The 14,402-nt window shown below is 34.5% G+C and overlaps 3 protein-coding genes across 4 annotated transcripts in view; 2 read left to right on the top strand and 1 right to left on the bottom strand.

The window, feature by feature from the left end:
- para (sodium voltage-gated channel paralytic) overlaps window positions 1-9,589 on the bottom strand; it is a 123,844-nt gene extending 114,255 nt beyond the window's left edge. For both annotated transcript variants that reach the window (XM_090163999.1, XM_090164002.1), the window contains exon 1: window positions 9,183-9,589. The gene's annotated coding sequence lies outside the window, so the exon portion shown is untranslated. The remainder of the gene's footprint in view (window positions 1-9,182) is intronic.
- A 911-nt stretch (window positions 9,590-10,500) lies between these two features.
- Window positions 10,501-12,952, top strand: LOC149922287 (U3 small nucleolar ribonucleoprotein MPP10-like). The gene is made up of 7 exons (XM_090163513.1): window positions 10,501-10,646; window positions 10,744-11,683; window positions 11,753-12,100; window positions 12,174-12,284; window positions 12,339-12,446; window positions 12,508-12,717; window positions 12,781-12,952. Exons 1-7 carry the CDS (start codon window positions 10,552-10,554, stop codon window positions 12,937-12,939), a joined length of 1,971 nt encoding a protein of 656 aa, XP_090019639.1. The 5' UTR covers window positions 10,501-10,551; the 3' UTR covers window positions 12,940-12,952.
- A 216-nt stretch (window positions 12,953-13,168) lies between these two features.
- On the top strand, window positions 13,169-14,243 carry LOC149922286 (SKA complex subunit 1-like). The gene is made up of 4 exons (XM_090163371.1): window positions 13,169-13,465; window positions 13,543-13,760; window positions 13,860-14,029; window positions 14,091-14,243. Exons 1-4 carry the CDS (start codon window positions 13,244-13,246, stop codon window positions 14,240-14,242), a joined length of 762 nt encoding a protein of 253 aa, XP_090019497.1. The 5' UTR covers window positions 13,169-13,243; the 3' UTR covers window position 14,243.
- Window positions 14,244-14,402: the final 159 nt, after the last annotated feature.

The following is a 14,402-nucleotide window of genomic DNA, read 5'->3' as shown; positions in this document are numbered from 1 at the left end:
AAGTTTAAACTGTACTGTTCGGTTATAATCATATTTTAACTAATTTTAAACATTTTTGGTAATACTAAAACGCCCCCGTAGAGCTTTGTGCAATGTCTAAAACGCGAAATTTGGTTTTCGTGTACCCTGGTTTATCAAAACTTAACTTACGCGTATGAGATTTCACCTTTAATTTATTCGCATATCAATTCAAATTAAATTTGTAACACACTTTGTTGATTTTTAATCATAATTTTTCTTCTTTGATATGATTAATAATAGTGTTGTAAGTCGGAAATTTTTTGTGGAAAATGACCGAGCCCTTTTTTACGGAAAATTTTCCGTATTTTTCCGAAAAAAAGTTTTCATTTTATGATTAGTCTAATATATTGTTTGCAAATTTCAATAAAGCGGCATTTAAGCCTCATTTTTTCAAATCTTAAAGTAAAACTAAACCTCTAGACTAGTTTAAACTGATTAACAATGTAACACTATTAATGTTTTGTATTATGTTACTGTTATTAGACATTTTATATCGATAAAAAGTTAAAAACATTAAAAACCATTATAAAGTATTTTGTTTAAATTTTTTATTTTTCCGATTTGCGGAACATTTTCTTGGAATTTTTTCCGCCTTTTATTTTTCCGGAAAATTAACAACTCTAATTAATAATAATATCAGTAGTATCCGAAGTAATATTTATCCCATCTTCCTATACTGCTGATGTACCTTTGCAGCTATCCACTGATTTTCAAAATACGATATCTTGAAAAGGAAAGATTTCTGTCGCAAAGTTTTAAATATTTTCGGGGCGAATGCTTCCAATTTCAATTTGAATTAAAGTCATCTTTTTTCCACCTATACAGTAGTTTGTCATTATTTTAAATATAAAGTTTATTGAATTGAAACCATGGCTCAAGATAAAAAAATTATTAAAATATATTTATAGCTGCATGCTAATTTTTTTTTATTCTTACGAAAATGACTTGATCTGTAATAAATAGATTAAATCTAAATCAAATAAAATTTCTTAAATTGAAATTGGATCAAACATAATACATTTTTGGAGTTTAATAATCGGTCAAAGTCGATGAAAAAAATTTAGTATATAATTTTGTAATCAAATTAAATCCATTTTCGTAAGGCTAAATACGTTTCACAAACCCCAGGCAAAAGAGGAATTTGAATATATCCAATTTTGGACCTAATTTTTGAAAAAAGTTAGATACAATATCTTCGCAAGGTAGCTATATCTGTTTTACAAAACCCGAGACTGTGAAATTTTCGACTATAATTTAAAGTAACTTTACATCATTGGGAAAGTTTTTAAATGTAATTGTAGTCTATTATTATATAAAGTTCTTCAGCCAAATAGAAAATAGTGGCGCCTTTGGTCAGGCTGCCGCGGAAGGCTTTATTTATCAGCGAAAATATTTTTAGGGTGTGGTTTGCGACATTTCGGTTCCGACAGCGACTTACGCCCCTTCATTCCCCGAGTCGGCTTTGCAAAGGAGAAGGGGGTGAGGGGGTGGTAGTGGTTTGGCCTCCCGAAATTCTAGAATAAATAGCAACTATTAATTTTGACAATCGGGGAGCCTGTAATGTAATAAGAAACTGGAGACAGGGGCCATAAACGCGCCGACCCCCTCGGATTCAAGAGTAGCGGTGTAGGTCCTCTAATGTTCAGCAATGTTGAATCGATACTGGAGTGCTATACATTAGCTCCCGACCCGGTTTCCAGTCGTTTAACAGTGGCCGTATAGTCTATCCTTAGCGGTAACCATATTTTCAGCCCGTACTCTCAGCGTACAGGTATTAAATTGTTGATTCAATCTTGACTACTTTCACGTTTCGATTTTTCCAAGGGGTGGGGGGTGCTACCTCTTCATTGTCGCCCTCGGTGGCGGGGGGGGGGGGGGCAACGGCGGAGCGTGAGATTGGTTAATTAAGCGGCAGGTAGCCTCGCCGAGTTCCATGTCCGATAGTTTCCCCGAGTCGACACGCCCAAGTTAACCCCCTTACGTTGCCGACGTTTTTGCATTTTGTTGGCAGGTGTTTATTCGAGCAAGACCACTGACCATGTTGGTCCGAGGTCATATTCGACCACCCCACCCTCCCTTTTTCAAAAACGACCCATTGTACAAGAATACGTATCAATAGCTACTACAGTTGTCTAAGTACAGTAGCTTCTAAGCTTATAATAATCATAAATAATAACAATCAGCTAGGCTAATACCCAAGGCACCACCTTAGGCCTAAGTCATCAAGCGACTTTTGAAGCCATTAATTCAGGTGACCGTGTTACAATGCTTATCAAAATAACACTAGTCTATCTATCCCGTATAAAACCTTTCTATTCAATATCTATAGCCTTTTTAAGCCACCAGTTCCCTAGACTTACTAATGCCGTTTACCTCAGCGAGTTGTTATGGAACAATTCATCGCTTCGATAGCCCTTACGAAACCTTTATATAGACATTTCTATAAAGCAGTTTTATAGAATGTTAGTAGATAAATTAAGAAAATGTCTTTAGAATATTTAGAAAAGATTTCATAGATTATCTTTAGCAAGTGGGTAATTTTTCTAAAATATGTTTTTTGAATATATTTAGAAACGTTTGTATAGATTTCATAGAATAGTTTGAAAGTTTTCTTTAGGTCATAAAGAACAGTTTCTATAAACATTTATGGTATTTTCTTTGAACTTCTTATAGGTTTTACTTAATTTCTAAAGTAATATTTTCTTAAGGTCTCTTTAAGAATTTAATAGAATTTTATAAGAATTTGTTCATTATTTTATTTAAAATTTCAGCTAATACTTAGTAGAAATTTTATACCGACTTTTCTACCAGTTTTTCTGTAGACTACAGAACCGCATTCACCCTCTAGAACTGCAAGTGATTTCATATAACCACAACCCTGCAATTGGTAAATGGCTTTACTAGTTGACATCGGCCACCTGAATTAATGGCTTCAAAAGTCGCTTGATGACTTAGGCCTAAGGTGGTGCCTTGGGTATTAGCCTAGCTGATTATTATTATTATTATTATTATTATTATTACTATGGTGGTGAGAGGATTTTTGTAATTTATGATCGATCGAGCTTGATTGATATGTTACCTTGAAGTTTTTCATGAAGGATGTTTCAGAATGACCACGAAATTTTCAACTAGTTTTGGTTAGGGCGATTCCACTTGGAACTCGGACTCGCTTGGCTAGATTCCGATATCTAGTCATAATAAATGTAGACTTAATCAAATTTCGTATTTTAATTTTAAATTTATACTAAGACATATCCGATAAGTCAAAAAATCAGGCTGATAATTATAGTTAAAATAGAAACACAATGAAATCTCTCTATTGCAAGTTATTGGATATTTTTTGGTTGATAAATCCCTAACCTTTTTATCTGCTATTTGGTGCCGCGTGTTTAAAACTTGTTCATATTTGCATTCTTCAATTGTTAATTTGGACGAAATTAAGCATGAATTAAAGTTGAAATAAGGATGAACTTAAAATTGTGGCAGCTTAAAAATTATTTTTTATTAAAAACAGCTTCGATTTTGGTCAGATCTATGCTAAATCATAATTTTTACTTAGGCTGTTTCGGCAGTACTTATATTTAGGTTTGGATTAGTCTTAACTATGAGTAATATTTTGATGTTTCTAAAATATTTGTTTATTTCAGTCATAGTCTAACACTTCATCCTTAATTGTCCTCGTCCCATTCAAAAATAGGATTCTTTTTTCGGTAAAGACTAAGCTGCATTTTTAAACCGAATTGAAGACTCATTTTAAATACTCTTATTACTGTCTTAGATTAATATATTTTTACAATTGATCTAAACGGAATTGTAGCTGAAAATATCAGCCATATTTAAGAGCTAATTAAGTCTTATTTGAACGTCAAATGTAATCCTAAGAAGCTGTATTTTCAATATTTTTTAAGACTTATTTCAAGTTAATATGAGATTATTTTACACTGCGTTTTTTAATTTCGTCTAGGTTAGTTAGACTGCATTTTATTATATAATTCCAGTCGTTTTTGGATCTTAACTTTAAAGATATATTTTATCCTAAAGTATTCCTATTATGCGTATACTAATCTTATTTTGAACTTGATCTAAACGTAAATGTAGCTGCCATGGTTAAGAGGTAATTAAGTATTATCCGAGTGTCAAATTAAATCAAAATATGACAAATTTAGGACCAAACTAATTCAACTTTAACTTGAAATTTCCCTTTCAGACTAATTCCTGTCGAAAATACTACTTGATTACTTGATTTAGTCCATAATTGAAACTTGAAGAACACTTTATTTAGTATTTAAAATACATACTATAATAAACGTTTAATCTCTATTTTTGTAATTTACTTTAGCACTCTAATAAGGTTAAAATAACGAATTTTAACTTGCAGATATTTTTATCGACAAACAATTTAGGACTTAATTTTAAACCTTGTTAAAGACTTTTTCAAATCTTCAATAATATGTAAATTTGCAATCCTATTTTTTCTATATTTCAGTCAATTTTAAAACTTATTAAGGAAATAACTCGGAGGCGTGTATCGTAGAAATAAAAACGTTTTTAAATATTAATAAGACTTCAGTGAGTTATATAGTCCGCAAATATTTTACACGCTTAAGGTTTGTTTCTGTCTTAAATGTGGTATATTTGGATTTTTCGAAAATATCTGTTTATTTCAGTTTTATCTAAGACTTGATCCTTCTTTATCCTAATTCCATCCTAAAATAAGACTCCTATTTTCGTAAGGGAAGCCTAGATTTTTGATTTTATCAATTTGGTTAATAATCAGCTATAGGCTAATACCCAAGGCACCACCTTAGGCTTAAGTCATCAAGCGACTTTTGAAGCCTTTAATTCAGGTGGCCAGGTTACAATGCGTAGGAGGGTGGTGGCAAGCCCTGCATGCCACGCGATCGAGCCAACAGCTCCCTACACTAACTATTACCGTCAGGGGCGTAGGAACCGGGAGGGTCAGGGGGGCAATGCCCCTCCCTAGAATTTGGCTAGGAGGGGCAACTAATGTTATTGCCCCTCCAACATTTTGATCAGTTGAAATCTTCAAAAGGCTCAAATTATCATTTTTAAAGCATATACAGTTTATAGAATCTCAACTGTGTTTAGATTTCAATATTTTCCCGCCAATTTACATAGTACTAAAAAGTACACATGCATTCGGAGAATCAACACTCCATTAAAAATTAAAAACCATTCTCCAGACCCCTTTTCGTTTCTCTTTGCCCCCTCCAACTTCCAGAACGTTCCTACGCCCCTGATTACCGTTAACCTCATGTTCAAAATTTAATTCCGGTTGATCGTGAACATTTCAAAGGTGTAGTTAAAATGCATTTACACAACGTTAAATTATACTTGTACTTCTCGTAAACCAATTTTGGCTTTATTTCTAATAAAACTTACAGGTTTATCTTGATATAAATTTAATCATCGTCTCACATTCTCTCTGCGCGTTTTTTCCTCAGCGCTTAAACTCTATTGTTATCCTGACTGCCAATGGTCAAAAAGAGCGAATCCCTCGCGAGTGTATTTCTGAGATAGTGGTAAAGGGGTCATTGTACCCCGGGAGCGGCTTAAGGAGGATAACCGGTCAGTTTGGCGCGGCCACGCCAGAATATCTAACGTGATGGCTAAATTTGATTTAGTGATAGGAGCAACGGCGTGGTTGCCCCCGCGCCGAATCCAAACCGACGTCTTCACTTTTCCATCTCTACCTCCTCCTCAGCATCTCTCTGTGGCTCTCTGGCATCTCATCCCTTCGTGCTCTTTTTAACCGTTAATCCTCTTAAAGGATTCTAACGGTGGTTTATTCCGCAATTATTAATATCAGAAGTATATAAATTATTTTTTACTAGAGAAGTATCAACTATGGGTTCCTATATTTCTTCGAACGTTTTTTTTTATACATTTTAAATTTGATTTTTCAAGAAATGTTGTTATTAAACTTAACCGAGAGTTTGGCCAGAAACATGTAAGATGTAATATGAATATTAATATTCCTAATGCTTAGCGCTTGAAACCGGCTCCCGGTGATTTTTCAAAAAACGTTGAAATCTCACCCTTTTAAAACTGATTCGAGCTTACCGTAGGTATATATTTCCTACTTATCTCGTAAGAGAAATATATTATAATACTTCTGATAATATATAAACGTTTACTCAGTAAGCAATAATCCATCAAAACCTAAACCGGATAATTCGTTGGAAAATTCTTAAAAAGTTTAAATTTTATATAAAAATGTATTAAAATAAAGTTATTAAATTATAATAAGAATCCTATTACATTTAGGATTTTAAGTATAATTTTGTCAAATAGTAAAGCAGTCATGCGCTGTTGAAATATAATCTTGAAAGCCTTTGTAAAAAAACGCGCCACATGCTTTTTCGTAGCGCAAAAGCAATGAATATAACTTGGGTGTGTTTATGAAATACGTACCTCCTTCCATTGTTCACTTGTTTGTGTTAAAACTAACACTACCAGATCGGTTTTCAATCAGTTATTCCTTATTTCGCCAGAGATGGCGTTAGTAGGCCAAAACCGCGTAAGTTAACTTCACCCTGAACGCCAATGCGCTGCGGGTCAAACACTTCTACAGGCGCTAATAGACCAAATTTTCGCTTATAAATTAAAATTTTTATTTATTATTATTTATTATTTACACTTTCAATTTTATTGGTTATTATCGGATTTTTCTAATATATAAGGCCGAAAATAATTGGGTCAATAATAATATAACATTTTGGTAATCCCCTTAAGTCAGTGGAAGATCCGATTTCATAATCGGGAGTCGTGGAAGCTAGAGTGGATTTTCTACCAAATATAATAAGATCTATCCAGTACAAACTCAGTCAGGCTCTCTCCCTTAAGGCCACCTCTTGTGCCACCGAAGCGGAAAGAGAGGGAGATACAGGTTATATTTGTATGAACCCGTTTAATTACGTATAATTTGCATCATAATGAAGAGCGTTTTCGATATATGTGCCAGATTGGCGAGCTCCATTCTCACGGTCACTTTTCGTTACTGATAATACTATAATAATACAGTTATACTATTTGTTCGAATAACCTAGCGTTTTGCATACGATTCTAATTTCTTCTCTCCAATTTCCCGAGACCATTTCTTTGGTAGTACTTCTACGCAGTCATTTCATTAGGAACTATAGATAAAGTTCTAACACCTTTACACGAGTAGTAAAATAATTTCTCGTGTATCGTGTGTAGCGATTGATTAGAATGTAAGGAATTTTGAATATTAACGAATAGCCTAATTGCGATAAGACGGCTAGGAAGCTAAAATAGAAATGGATTGTGTCAGGATACGTTATTTGTCCGGCTTGAGTAGAGTGGCGCTGAGGACCGCTCCCCGACCGAAGGAAGCGGGGAGTCGAGCTGCTAACCACGGTGTTCACCGTACCCCTCCCCTTGCTTTCCGAGGAACTATCCGGTGACAACCGACCCCGTATTAGCAGAGTCCGCAGTTCGAGTCGGGTGCATGCGCACTGCTACTAGGTCGCACCCATTTTTATTCCGTGGTCTGAGGAGAGCCCAGAGGGGAGTTCCGATTCGCGTCTTATTGGGAGAGATACAACAGCGACATCTATCGCGTCATCGAGAATAAATTCTATTCCAGTATTGAGCTCGATTGTTAAAACGATGTTTGCGTACCGTTTCTGAAACGCGACTAAAACTATCTACCGATACATTTCGTCAAAATCGATTGAATCAGGAATATCGTCTACTTTTTGCTCAACCATAAACACTACTTTGAATTTGGGGCTGTGAGGAAAGCGTACACTGCGGGAAACCTGATCAATACGTCTCTGTACCGATGGTTTAAAAAGAAGAGATGTCCGTATAGCCATTGACGTGGTATTTGCAGTGACCTTAAGGTCATCACCTTTCAACCACCAATTTTTGGGGATGAGGGAGGGGTCCTGGATCCGTCGGTAAAAGAAACAGCCAATCACTTCTCACTTAAATATATCCCTCGATCTCTTTCGGGTTTGGGGAAGAGAAAACTAATATAAAATGAAATGGATAAAAAAATGAAAATAAATTTTGTTGTTCCATTATAAAGGCTAAAAAAGAGGTCCCCAAACCCTTTCCCCCCACCCCGCCCGTTCAGAAGCCTACCGTATTAGCGCATGTTCAATAAATATCTCCCAGTACTGAGGAAACTCGGCGCGGTTCGCGCAAGCTCCGTCAGACTCTACCTCGCCAAGAATCAATGGAGAAATTGTTCGAAAATACATCTACAGAAAATAAACGTCAGCGACTGAAGCGCCACCCTTTTTCTGCTAAAATAATCTATAATTTTTGCCATTAACTAATACACCCTTAATTAGATATAGCTAGAATTTAGTTATTTTTACGTAATTCAAAAATTGAAACAGTAATCACTGATTGACTATAACTGGAAGAATCGGTGCTCAACCTACGAACCAAAAATTGGTGGCGTTTTTTTAAAGAGCACTTTCCTCTAAATGGTGTTTTTTTTTGGATAACCGGTACAAAATTAACCTTGTTTAAACTAATAATTAAAAGAAAACTACGTTATAATAAGTTTGCTAATAACACGGCGTCTGACCTAGTACGAATCGTTAGTCCTGGTTCGAGTTTAGGCCTATATCGATTCGGTAAAATACGTTTGTTTCGCGTAACTAGGGCTTGCAATTGTCGCAATTTAGGCGTATTTAGAGGAAAGAAAGAAAGTTTTTTCCATTATGTTTGGAAGGTTTCTTCCGCTAATATATTAGTCGGCGACTGGTAGGCCTACTTTATTAGTGCTTAGAGTCAATTCTGACGTTGGCAGGTAGCTTTTAAGCCAATGATAAGTTGATAGCGCAGCCAAGCACATTATCGCTATATTGAAAAACCACTTTCGATTTCCCTAATAGCTTTTTCGAGTATTCCAACTATAATACTCTAATCATGGCTTAAAAAGCAGCGGTGTGCAATTGGTAGCTTAATTGGCCGTTCTTTCAGATACATATATAAATATAGTTATATTTATATACGTAGAGTTGAGTGTATTTCTCTAGACCAAATGCGATGTAAAGAGTGTAAGGTTAATTCGTTATTTAGAAAGCGTGATACATTTCAGCCAAGAAAAGTTGCTATATTTCGAGACCATTGGGTGCGATATATCATCGCGGTCCTACCTTATAATGAGAGTCTTCGTACGTTGCAAAGACTTCCACTGCCAATGGCTTCATGGTTCCCAGAGGAGCTAAAAAACTTGCACAATTCGGACACTAGTGTTTTAACAGAAGGCTGTTTAACGTAAAACGTTCGCGGGACGGTAAAGATATTTAAATATATATATTTTTTTATATATTTCTGTTAATTGCGTTGCTAGGCGATAGGAAGAAAAATAGATATTTTATATAAATTTTCGAGTCGGATTATTATTTAATATTATATTATTCTCTTTTGGTTATAATTTTATTTTATTTTTTCGCGGATTCGGTTACTATTAATTTAAGAAACGAGGGTTAGGAGTTTAGAATCCTGGGCCATGTTATTCAGCCAGTGGAGCCACCGTTATTTCAAGCCCTCTAGTGTTGCTCGGGTCTTCCCGCCGTTGTAGCTAGCTATCCCCGCTACCAACACCACCTACTCCTTTTTCCAAGGGAGGCGACCGCCTCTAGTTCTCCGTTGCTAGGAGTGACGGCGTTGCCACGGCAACCGGGAAACACCACAGCCCAAAACCTGAGAATGTGCTATATCGTTCTCACTCTCTCTACAGTGGAAGGGAGAGAGAGAGAGAGAGAGAGAGAGAAAAGGGGCTATAATCTCTATATTCCCCCCCCCCCGCAAGAAAATTACGTACAGCTATAAAGGAAAGAGGGGCTGGAATAAAATTGCAGCCAGCCTTTGACTCTTTTACTATGGTAAATTTTTATATATGTATAAATATATATATATATATATATATATATATATATATATATATATATATATATATATATATATATATATATCAAACAAGAGAGCGAAAGAATATCGAAAAACGGCATTATAAAACCCCCTTTTGATTGTTCTCTTTCCATTTCTCTGCTGGGTGTCATGGAATTGTTCATGCTCTTTGGGTTTGTCGATTTCCAAATCATTATAAGTTGGGTTTTTGTTGTTTAATTGAATATGTAGGAGAGAAGCTTACGTGCTAGGGATACAGGTAGTCAAAACTACACCAATCGCTGATCACGCTTCCTTTTTGGCCTTTATATAAGCTCTCTTTTGTATGCCTGGTTGACACGCAGGCCTATATTATTTCGCATGGTCAGAAAAGAATTAAGCAAAATTTATAAGGAATAGCATTTGTTTGAAAAACCTTGTTTTATCCGTATACGCTGTTTTTAGTTATTTTCTTATAAAAGCTTTAATAGAAAAGTAGCTTTATCGAAATTCTATGTTGGTCAATTCCTATCTAAATCAATCTGAAGGCAAATTATTTTGTAATCATACTGGATATTTCGGCGTTAGCGTGTGGCAAACCTGCCCTCTCATGAATTAAATCTAAATTTAAAAATGGCGGCGTCCTTTCTTCCGCACGTGGATAATAATATTTTAAATGTTTTGTCAAGATTTAATTCTTTAACAAATGCTCCAGAATCATTTTTAGAGTAAGGAGTTTATCTTCCTTGTATTAAGTTCCTTTTAAGATTTTTTTTTCTTAATTTGAAAGTTTTCAATAATTTTTTTTTACATCTCCATTTGTAGGAAGATATCAAAACATACAGACCCTTTTCGTAATGTTAGTAAAGAATTGTATGACTATTTGCAATCTAAGCATCATGATGAGAAGAAAGAAACCGCAATTTTGCCTGAAATGCACGTCGATGGTTTTGATGATGAGCAAGTGTGGCAGCAACTGGAACTTAAAAATAATTCGTCTGTAACTAAAATTCTTAAAAGCATCTCGACTTTAGTGTCGAAAAAGGATCTGGGTATTTTTCTTTCACATAACATTCTTGATTCTGATGATGAGGAGTCTGACAAAAGTGGTGGTGAGGAAGAACAAAGTGTAGATGACGAAGATGAAATAGACTCTGAAGATGAAATTTTCCGTAAAATACGAGAAATTAGAAATAAGCCTGTCAAGGAAAATCGTAATAAAAGGCCAATAAATCAGAAACGCTCTTCAGTGGTAGATGACAAATTTTTTAAGTTGTCTGAAATGGAAGAATTTCTCATTCAAGAAGATAAGAAAGAGATGAAAAAATCATCCAAACAAGAATCTGATGAAAGTAATGATGAGGATTCAATTGATTACTTTAATCCTATACCTTCATCTGGTGGCTCTGAAGATGAGGGTAGTGAGGAAGATGATGATGAAGTTGAACCATCGGAGTCTAAAGGTTCCAGTATAAGAGCAACCTACGAAGACTTTTTTGACCCTCCTGGAGTTGAAGACAGTATGCAAGCAGAAAATGAGGACGAGGAAGAAATTGAAGATAATTCAGTATACAATGACGAATATGATACACGTGATGTTGAAATGGATAACGTAAAAGGAGACAAATTTGCTAATGAAACCCAATCATTTAGTGACCATGACAGTGAAAGTGAGGGGGAAAATATTGATGACATTTTAGGCATTGGTCGTGACAGAAACGGTGACAATAATGCAAAGTCTAATTTTCAAAAACAACAAGAAAAGGTTTGAATTGGTTATTTTGACCATAATATTTTTAGTACACCATTAAATTATATAAAATTATACTTCCAGTTGAAGCAAAAAATGAATGAACTTGAAGAAATAAACTTAGGAGATAAACCATGGCAGTTAAAAGGAGAGGTCTCCGCTACTGGCCGGCCAGAAAACAGCTTGATGGAAGAATATCTTCAATTTGACCACACAACGAGGCAAGCTCCAGTCATAACGGAAGAAACAACCAAAAAATTGGAAGATATAATCATTCAGAGGATCAAGGACAAAGCTTGGGATGATGTAGAAAGGAAAAATAAGCCTAAAGAAGAACCATTTGAATATCGCAGGAGATTAGTTTTGGACCAGGAGAAGAGTAAACAAAGTTTGGCAGAAATTTATGAGAAGGAATATCTTAATCAACAGAAGGTAATCTAGTTTTTCATTATGCATTATCAAAACTAACCTTAAATATTTTATTTAATCAATTTAATTTTTGTAGAAAAACGAAGAAGAGAAAGAGCTACCAGAGCATTCAGAAATAACAAAAATGATGGACAGCTTATTCTCCAAACTTGATGCTTTGTCTAATTTCCATTTTGTACCCAGAATGGTGATACTATTTAATATTGGGCTTTTTTCCACCATTAATTTTCATACATTTTAGGCCCAAACAGATATTAAAGTGATCAGTAATTTGCCAGCAATTACTGTTGAAGAAGTAGCACCAGTTAGCGTTAGCCACACTGCCTTATTAGCTCCTGAAGAAATTAAAGTAAGAATGACCTTTTTTGTCCATAGGGTTTAATTAAAAATTTATTGGGTTTCATTTTCAGGAAAAATCTAAACGAAATATTATTGGAAAAACTGAAAGGTCAACAACTGATAAGAAACGAGAGAGGAGACTAAAAAAGAAATTCCAAAAAATTAAACAAAAGAAAAGCAATATGATAGCTGTGAATAAGTCCAAGCCTGGTTTGGGAAATAAATATGCCAAACAGTCTGCCAAAGAAGACTTGAAGAAACTGAGAGGGGACCGAACACAGGTAAATTAAACTCATATTATATTTAATTTTTGGGATTTTTGTGTCTAATTGTATATTACATAGCTTGATGAAAAGGAAAGCCAACGTAAGGCTTTGAAAACATCCACTGCTTTTTTCTCAAAACTTCAAGACCAAGTGAAGAGTCAAATTCAAGAAAAAGCGGGTCAATTAAAAAAGGAAAAAAGACTGGCAAAATTAAATTCCAGCAAATTAAAATTATAATATTTTCTTGAAATGTGTATCTTTATTTACTGGTGAAAACATTTTTCCAATTTCCACTCCCCCACCTTGCATTTCTATGCCACCTTGTAAAGCTACTGTGTGCAGTACTGTCAAATGCTTGGAAATATTTCCACTAGTAGCCCCTACTTTTACAGTTCAGGGGAATTAAATTTATTGAGCTAGGGAGTACTGTTGGCGGGAAAAGTGAGATAACGAAAGAACATAACTAGACCAGTGATTAGACTGCGTTTAGTGGGTGGACGCATTTCTTTTAAATTTAAGTAGTTGCATTTAAACTTACATTATGGAAAATGATACAGCTTTAAAAACGTTAACTGAGGAATTAGAATCAAAGATTGGTTTACTCTTAAGAAGTCAGATGCGCTTGAAATCCATATCAGAAACCCAGCGTATTCCACAAGACCTTTTAACTAAGGTAAAAGAATCTTTATCAAGGGTACAAATGCTGGTTGAAAAATCACCAGCTCTTTGTCAAAAGGAAATAGATGCTATTAAACGTCTCGAGGTTTGACTTTCTCTTAAATTCTATAAGAAATAAACTCCATGTAATATTAGGTTTTATTCTTTCAATTATAAATTTAGGACTCACGAGAGAAAATGACTAGTTGCAATTTAAGAATGCAAAATATCTTAAACCTTTCTATAACATGCAATATAAAAAGTGAATCTGATCAAGCTGAAAAAACTATTGGCAAAGTTACTGAAACTAATGAACCCCTGAAATCTGTGCCCAAAAAACCATCAAACCAACCACCAACTATTTATCCCTTGACTAACGAAGAATTTTGTGATATTCCCAAGTATTGGCAGTTTATAGTTTAATCATAAGTAACATAATAACAATGTTAATTGTGGTTTAATATATATACCTCTGATTTATATTGGTTCTCAATTTTAAGGTACATGAAAGGACGTTTAACTTTGGATAAAATCAACAAATTTGTCGATGACTTTAACAAGACTATCCTCGCTAAATATAAAATTCTTAAAACACCTAGAAGCCAATTGAGTGAACCACTAATGAGTAAATTTAGAGTCTTTAAATCCCAGGAATGCAATGAAACACGTGGTAATATTTTAATTTAATATTTTTAAATTGGAAATGTGTAATAGAAAATGTGAAATTTTAGGGATGTATTTCTGCTCTGACGATGATATAAAAGAATTTTCCAACATTAAGATTGATAATGCAGCAAGAAGTTGTATCACAATTTTACGACATTTTTTAAAGGTGAAAGATATCCGAAGTGGCTCCCTTTTAAGGCACATTGCACTAAGATAGACAATATATTTTTTTTTCATTAACTTTCCAAAATATTGGAAGTTAAGTGCTGCCATTATGGGCAATATTTTATAGTATATTTGGAACACTTGTTTACTTTTCTTGATTAATTTGTAATTAAAGAAGCTGATAATATGGACATTATGCAAATTGTTCTTTA

The sequence above is a fragment of the Leiobunum rupestre genome, chromosome 11, assembly GCF_980474605.1.
Source record: "Leiobunum rupestre chromosome 11, qqLeiRupe1.1.hap1, whole genome shotgun sequence".
Taxonomy (NCBI): domain Eukaryota; kingdom Metazoa; phylum Arthropoda; class Arachnida; order Opiliones; family Sclerosomatidae; genus Leiobunum; species Leiobunum rupestre.
The sequence above is the reverse complement of the archived record's forward strand: the minus strand, read 5'-3'. Positions and strand labels throughout refer to the sequence as shown.

Bases quoted from the DNA above. Each gene is read 5' to 3' on its own strand.
- LOC149922287 (XM_090163513.1), top strand. From the start codon at position 10,552: ATGGCGGCGTCCTTTCTTCCGCACGTGGATAATAATATTTTAAATGTT. The intron at 10,647-10,743 runs GTAAGGAGTTTA...CTCCATTTGTAG, and splicing joins GCTCCAGAATCATTTTTAGA to GAAGATATCAAAACATACAG. The intron at 11,684-11,752 runs GTTTGAATTGGT...TTATACTTCCAG, and splicing joins TTCAAAAACAACAAGAAAAG to TTGAAGCAAAAAATGAATGA.
- LOC149922286 (XM_090163371.1), top strand. From the start codon at position 13,244: ATGGAAAATGATACAGCTTTAAAAACGTTAACTGAGGAATTAGAATCA. The intron at 13,466-13,542 runs GTTTGACTTTCT...TTATAAATTTAG, and splicing joins ATGCTATTAAACGTCTCGAG to GACTCACGAGAGAAAATGAC. The intron at 14,030-14,090 runs GTAATATTTTAA...GTGAAATTTTAG, and splicing joins GGAATGCAATGAAACACGTG to GGATGTATTTCTGCTCTGAC.